Source organism: Gymnodraco acuticeps, unplaced genomic scaffold (assembly GCF_902827175.1).
Source record: "Gymnodraco acuticeps unplaced genomic scaffold, fGymAcu1.1, whole genome shotgun sequence".
NCBI classification, from domain to species: Eukaryota; Metazoa; Chordata; class Actinopteri; order Perciformes; family Bathydraconidae; genus Gymnodraco; species Gymnodraco acuticeps.
The window spans coordinates 296,406-301,812 of record NW_022991584.1 but is presented as its reverse complement, the minus strand read 5'-3'; the positions used below and the strand labels follow the sequence as shown (position 1 = coordinate 301,812).

At 38.3% G+C, this 5,407-nt stretch overlaps 1 protein-coding gene across 1 annotated transcript; it reads right to left on the bottom strand.

Annotated features, from left to right (window-relative positions):
- Window positions 1–2,358: 2,358 nt before the first annotated feature.
- On the bottom strand, window positions 2,359–4,498 carry fam110c (family with sequence similarity 110 member C). The gene is given in 2 exon segments (XM_034197771.1): window positions 2,359–3,885; window positions 3,888–4,498. Coding segments are annotated over 2 exon segments (1,047 nt in total). The 5' UTR covers window positions 4,392–4,498; the 3' UTR covers window positions 2,359–3,342.
- Window positions 4,499–5,407: the final 909 nt, after the last annotated feature.

Here is a 5,407-nt window from a genome sequence, read left to right as displayed (position 1 = left end):
GTGCTGTCAATCATTTTCAATTTGTTGTATACATTCAGCTTTGTTGGAGCTTTCTTCTGCACGTGACAGAGGACTGCGCACATGTACTTATGTTTTGATGTTGAAATGGGGGATGGGAACAAACCACTGGACTTTTGTGAGAGTAATGAGGATATATTCATCGAATTTTTTGCAACAGTCCCACATTTCAGACCTCATAGGTATTACAGGTATTTAATATGGGTACCTTCTTCTGTTGTGGGCACTTTCTGCTCTGATGTCCATATGCAGGAGTAGCCTATCATTGTACACTTTATTGTGAGTTGGTTTACCATAGTCTGTTTAATTCTCACATTTTATTATGCCCGTAGTAGTTGGTTAAGTAGTAGTAGCTAACGTTTGTTGGCTTAGCTTTGGGATTTTAAGAGATAGTTGTCATTTTCAAATATGACAGGTTACTTAAATGTTGGTGTAAAGCCATAGCAGACACAATTGAATGCTCGATGCAGATTATTTTATGTATACAAAACACATCTTTGAATATTAAAGGTGTGAGGCCAGAGGCCTGACTGGCACTGTCTTTATATGTATGTTCCTGTGTTTTTACATGTCATTACTCTCCACCTATCACTTCTCAAGTAAGTCAAGACTCACAGTATTCAAGCCCAATTCAAATACTGTATCATAATTGTAATGGCACAAGTAAAACATCTCACGTCCACAACATTTATGCTCATCTGAGGGACAAAGTCTGCAGTTGTATTTGTCTTCCTAAAAGTAGCTCCAAATGCTGCCCTCTTTTGGCCAAATATATTACATTAAAAAACACCTCAAAGCAGTATGGTATTGTTTATTCCTTTCATCCGCTTTTTTGATATGCATATTTAGGATTGTGTATAAAGTCAATCAACAGTTTACTTGTAAGAAAAATAATAATTGTATTTGTGTAGCAAAATATACAGTACTTGAATATAAAACACAAGTTACACAGGCAGCAGCAACACCAGTCATTAGTGTTGGAATAGTACTAACAACAATTTAACATAATAAAATCACAATAATAGTCTAAAATGGAGCCACTGTAACACAAACCAATCCCCCCCCAACCTGCCCCACCCTGGTCAATAAAGTATTTTTGATCTGATAGAAGATGACATTTGCAAGCCTAGGAATGCACACAGTGTTCATTTTCAGTCAGTCATCACACATTGCGCACTCACAGTACATTTCTGTAGGTTGAACCACATGTGAAACGTTGAATCAGTAGCTTTACGTTCTGGCAACATACAAGAAGAGAGGACATGACTTGTCTTGAGGGGAAATAATCTGCCAGGCTCCTGGAAGAAGTAAAGGCGTGTCTACAACATGGGTGCAGCAGTATCAACCCACATATACTCTACACCAGGGGTGTCAAACTCAATTTCATCGCGGGCCACATTAGCATTATGGTTGCACTCAAAGGGCCGGTGGTAACTATATAAATATACATATATAAATATATCATATATAAAATAATGTATTATATGACATTATTGCCTCTGAATTGGATTATTATCGGATAGGATCCGGGCCTTGAGTTTGACACCCCTGCTCTACACCTACTTATTGTTCGCTTCTGAGTGTGTGAGAGAAAAACAGAGTGGGGATTAACTCAGTTTAACACTAACAATTAACAATAGTGTATGTTACTGCTTCTGCTCAGCTTAAAAAAGGGCTAAAGACAGAAATAGAGGGAAAGTGTTAAAGAAACAAAGCTTATTATTAGGTACATTCCTCTCACACAGAACTCACAGACAAACTCTTTAAGTCTGTTAATGGAAAACAACTACAAACTACCAGCCTTTATGTCTGGCTGCAGTTACATTTAATGATTTACCAGTGATGTTTGTGTCAACAAGAAATCCTTGATCCTAACAACATCAACATAAATGTGTTGTGTGGTGTGGTGTGTGTGTGTGTGTGTTCAAGGTTCAAGGTTCTTTATTGTCAAACTAACATAGCTACAGAGTAATTATGTCATTGAAAATCTTAGGTCACAGGCTTCTCCAACAATGCAACACAATAATACAGATAAGCAGACAATATTAACCATTATTAAAATATACTATATAAAAAGTAATAAAAAAAAAAAAAAAAAATTGTTTTAAAGTGAGTGAAAGAAAAGTTGAATAGTGCAATACGAGTCTATACGTTATTGGAATGATATATTAGATAATAGATAAATAATTACTAAGTAGCAGATGAATGTTATGAAATTGTTTTCAGCAGTGTGTATGTGTATGTGTGTGTGTGTGTGTGTGTGTGTGTGTGTGTGTGTGTGTGTGTGTGTGTGTGTGTGTGTGTGTGTGTGTGTGTGTGTGTGTGTGTGTGTGTGTGTGTGTGTGTGTGTGGTGTGTGTGTGTGTGTGTGTGTGTGTGAAGGAATGTACATCTTTCACCGGGAGAGAAATGGTAAGTGCACTCATTGGATTATGATCTTAAGAAGCAGGTTACATAAATTATGATTTAAGGGCACACGTGACCTAAAGACCCAGCAGAGGAACATCATTTCAACAGTACCATCTCCAAGCCTTCATTTAGAAGACCTTTTATATATGTTAAATATGCTTTTAAATGGATAATATACCAATTACTAATGTTTTATAGAACGGTTATTTAAAAACATTGAGTTGCCAGATTGTGATTGAATGATGATTACTTGACCAAAATCCATCAATTAACACATTATTTGGCATTTAGTAATGGATTAAATGGTTATAGCAACATCTGAGAGTCATTTAAAACAACAGAAAGGGAGAACATCAGCTAAATGGGATGTTTCCAACCTGACAACCGAACATTAGCAGCTTTTAACTCACGTTAGGTTACTGACTATGTATTTACCAATGCAAAACATCAAGTAACGATTTATTTAGGCCAAATTATTTTTCATATATTTCAATTTAAGAAATGAAAAATATGATGTGTATCAGTGGAGATGAGTGTTTTTGTATTTTGAGCCAGTGTTTTTTATTGAAGCTACATTTAAATCCATGTAGACTTCTGGATTTGTGTCGCATTGTTTTCATCTTTTAGTTTGCACATAAGCCCATAGCTTTGACCTTAAACACATGAATGTGACCAACTACAAACCATTTTTTCATATTGAATATAGTTTTGTGTTTATATGCGTGCCATGTGGGGCTTTCTGTGCAACTAATGTACCAGCTAGCTCTATGCAAGTTTGAACAGAAGAAAACATGATAAATCTTTACTCCCTGAAGCATTTGCTGAAATTGGCACACACTGACCTTATGCATAAAAATATAAGATAACAACAAATGGACACACATTCACACAACACACCAACTACTAAGCATTTATCTCAATCGAGGTCTCTTAATTTTTGCCCAGTCTCTATAGCATTCTTGCAGCTGTACAGCCATTTGATGATCCTTGCATTGCGCTCAATAACTGACGTCCCTTGACTTATCTTTTCATGTAACTCTTCTTCCATTAATCCGTCGCTGTTCCTGGAGAAACCATCGTCTGACGTAGAGGTGCTAAAACTCCGGATGTTGATCTGAATTTCAGCTGAGCGTGAAGAGAAGTTCTCTTTCCCAAATGAGTCAATAATATCACTGCCAAGCCCACAGTACTTGAAAAAATTATCAAAGTCTGCAAAGTTTTTGGAGTACCTGGAGCTGATATCAGAATGAGAACGGCTGACCCCTTTGCCAGACCTCCTTTCAACCTCAGGAACCGTTAGGAGACCAGCAGAATTCTTCGAACCCCACCTGTCACCTTTGACCCAGACCCACTGTTTTCTTTGCTGTGCTGCCCTGCTAGTCCATTCCTCCTCCGCTGGGATAGAGAGGTTTCTGCATATGAGCTGCATTCCTTTACTGTTCCCACAGGTGTTGTGATTGTTTCCTTGTCACCCTTAGCTTCACACTCCTTATCTGTGGCCTCAGGTAACAAAACATTTGTACGCACGGAGCTCTGCAGCAACCTACGTGTTATGTGGTGTTTTCGGTCCAATGTTGACCCTCTCAGTAAATCACATTTCTGTCTGTAGAGCAGAATAGAGTCTGGTCGTTTTTTGGAGCTGGACCGACGTACCTGCCCTGGCGAGCTGGTGATTTGTACACCACATGCAGTCTCTCTGGAGTTACTCCCTGTGACACGATTCCCACCACGGTTCGAGCTCCGCTTAGAAGACCCAGTGCTACTCACAGAGGCGGATCCAATACTGATCACTGGTGCCTGAGTAGAGTTGACCACCTTTTCGCTTTTGACGTATTTCAATTTGCTTGCAGCTAGCCTCTCCACAGCACTCATGCCTCCTTTTGTCTCACTCTCCAATTCCATTTGTTTTCGAAGGTATTCAGGACCCTTCTCCAAGATTTTTGTGGTATCACTGGTTGCTTCCATTGTGGTCTAAATGTAATACAAATATGTTATTTTCCAAAGAGTAGTAATCCTTTCGCGTGCGGTCTCTCTGGTGTTAGAGGTAAAAGATTCCATTCAAGTCCGTTCTTTGCCTGAGCACGTATTATAACAGGAGACTACACCTTGTAGGGTCTAAGACACATCACATTACCCCGCCCATCCTGTGCAAGGCATGTTTGAACCAAACACAAGCCTGTTCAAAGTACACCTGATGGTGTCACAAGAGAGAACAGTGTAAGCTGACACTGCAGGGGTTTTTTCTCTTGTTCTGGAGGAAATGTGGGCCTTTATCCTTATTGCTCAATACAGTAAAAATGTTACACGATCTCTAACCATAAAAACTGGTTTCTGTCTAACATAGTAACCCCTTCAACAGTTATCGACTTATTTACCAGGGAAAGTGACTCATCAACAAGGCTTGCCGCTCAATATTGTGCAATAAATGTTTGCCTTGGCCTTTTCATATCAACACATGTATACTGTTTGTATATATTTCCAACTGATATTGTTTAATGCAGTTAGATCCCAGCCATTATATGTCAAAACACATCTACTCTATAAAATATTCCGACATGAGTCCATCAGTCTTGAAAAAAAACACTGATAATAACTTTTGTCCAAGGTTTATTAGATCCTTAAAGTCACAATCATAAAACCAGAGTGCTAATTTGACATGTTTGCAGTCAACCAGTGTGTTCCTTTTGTCTTAGTAACATGTCCCATTTTAAGGTTATAAACTAGGAATTCACATAAGGTCAAAGTAACCGCGCAAGCATTTATAAGATACAAACCAGATTCAAACATTACCACATGCTTGTTAAAATAATGGCTGCACAATGAATAATAAATGGTGAAAAAAAATACCACCACTACTGCACTACTAGACCATACAATAAATCCACAAAAGTTCATTAAAAACATAAAATCACCAGTGATTATTGCAGATCTCGTGTGTGGCATTACAGTCCAGGTCCTGACTCATTAAATCTGCCTTGAAT